A 1,910-nucleotide genomic window follows, 5' to 3' on the forward strand; every position below is an offset into this window, starting at 1 on the left:
ATGCTGGCGTTTAGCAGTTTCACGTCTTTTTCGGTGATCTTCAGTGGCACGCTCTGAAATAATTTTTGTTAGTGTTCTGGATATAATAATAAAAAAGTTTTGTCAGTACCTTTTCACTGGCACCGGCAATGGCAAGCTGGTTTCGCTTTCGACCCTCTCCAACAATTTTTGCCGAAAATGGGCTGCCTAAAAAAATAAGGAAAAAAATTAGAAAAAATTAGACAAATTTTTTTTATAAAATTTACTAAAAATAGTTAAAATTAAACCGAGCTATCATTATGTAGAGTTTTGAACGACACATTTTACAACAGGCTAAATTCGCTAGTGCGCTTCGTAAATGGCGTAACCTTCCCCGCCTACTCTGGACTGTGCTTTGCCTGTTCCAGCACCTTTTCTGGTTCTCCCATTGGCTCTCTTTTCAACGCGCACCTCTCTCTCGCTGTTTACATTTGGTTAGTCGGTTCGATCTCTCTCTGCGCCGCTGTTCTATTTCTCTCCTCTTCCTGCGCTGGAGTTCTACTTTGCGGATTTTCGTTTTTTCTGGTTTCATTTTTTACCAGAATTTCATTTTTGCCTTCACTGTTCATTTATTTGCTGGTTTTTTTGACGTTTTGTTCTCTTTCGAACAAATATGGATGACGAACCTGAAGTAAGTTTTACTTTCTGTACAATTTCACTAATCTGACCTGATTTAACTTTTTGTAACCTTTTTGTTTGCTTAAAAGGAATATGCTGTCGAGCAAATTGTCGACAAGCAAATCGAAAACGGAAACGCCAAGTATCGCGTAAAATGGGAAGGTTACAGCTCTTCTGAAAATACTTGGGAACCTTTGGAAAACTTGACAGATTCTATGAACTTGGTCACTGAGTTTGAAAACAAGTGTCGCAATTCCCGTTGTTCAAAAAGAGTTGTCAATTACGCTGAAAAGAAAAGCGATTCGCCAGCTGATGCAAAGAATGATGACACTGTCTCTGAAGATGATGACGATGATGACTTTCTGGCAGAGGATGAAGAAAAAAGCGAAAATGATGACGTTTACCAAAGTGCTGAAGAAGATGAGGATGATGATATGAGTTTAAACGAGTCTGATTCTGATGAGGAAAATGTCGATAAACACCTCTCGACCGGTGATAAGGTACTTTAATTTACTCTTTTACAATTCATTATTTAAAACTTTGGTTCATAATTTAAATAGCAAACCGACGCACTTTCAAGCAACTTAGTTGACGCTGAATTTGCTGGAACAGCTCAAGCTAAGCAAACAACTTTGATAATAGTAGAAGGGCCTTCAGCTATGAAAGCAGTCAAATCTGGTTTATTTGTGCTTGAGAAAAGTTTTGTTGGAATTCTTTCACTACAAGGAAAACTGATAAACGCAAAGGATTCAACTGATGCAAAAGTAAAGAGCAACAAGTGGATTAAATTGATTGTCAGCAGCCTAGGACTGGACTTTAACAAGAAGTACACTGNAAAAAGTGAACAAGAAAAATTGCGTTACGGAAAAGTCCTAATTATGGCAGATCCTGATGTAAACGGAACTTTTATCGCTGGCATGATTTTAACCTTTTTTCACAAGTACTGGCCTGCTTTACTAAAACGCAAGAACATGTTCTCAAAAATGAAGTTCCCAATTGTAAATGTTTACAACAAATATGCAAAAGAAGAAGTTTTTTCGTTTTACTTTTTAAATCATTTTGAAGACTGGAGGCAGCGCACAAGCAATTTAAATGATTTCACAGTTAAATACTTCAGAGGTAACTTTAAAAAATGACATATTATTAACCGTTTTAAATTATAATTTTCTTTAAAGGTCTCGGAAGTATTCCCTCAACTCAAGTTATCAAATCATTTGCAAATTTAGACAATCATTTAATTAACTTTGAATATGGCGGCGCTGAAGACGACAACG

General features: G+C 36.6%; 1 protein-coding gene across 1 annotated transcript; it reads left to right on the top strand.

Annotated features, from left to right (window-relative positions):
• Nucleotides 1-631: 631 nt before the first annotated feature.
• LOC108355969 (heterochromatin protein 1-like) lies at nt 632-1,529 on the top strand (the record flags this gene model as incomplete). Its single annotated transcript, XM_017607098.1, has 3 exons — nt 632-649; nt 726-1,136; nt 1,197-1,529. Coding segments are annotated over exons 1-3 (762 nt in total), but the record flags the coding sequence as incomplete, so codon positions are not given.
• Between the last annotated feature and the right edge of the window lie 381 nt (nt 1,530-1,910).

The sequence above is a fragment of the Rhagoletis zephyria genome, unplaced genomic scaffold (genome assembly GCF_001687245.7).
Source record: "Rhagoletis zephyria isolate East Lansing unplaced genomic scaffold, Rhagoletis_zephyria_1.1 Rzeph_scaffold_52546, whole genome shotgun sequence".
Lineage (NCBI taxonomy): Eukaryota > Metazoa > Arthropoda > Insecta > Diptera > Tephritidae > Rhagoletis > Rhagoletis zephyria.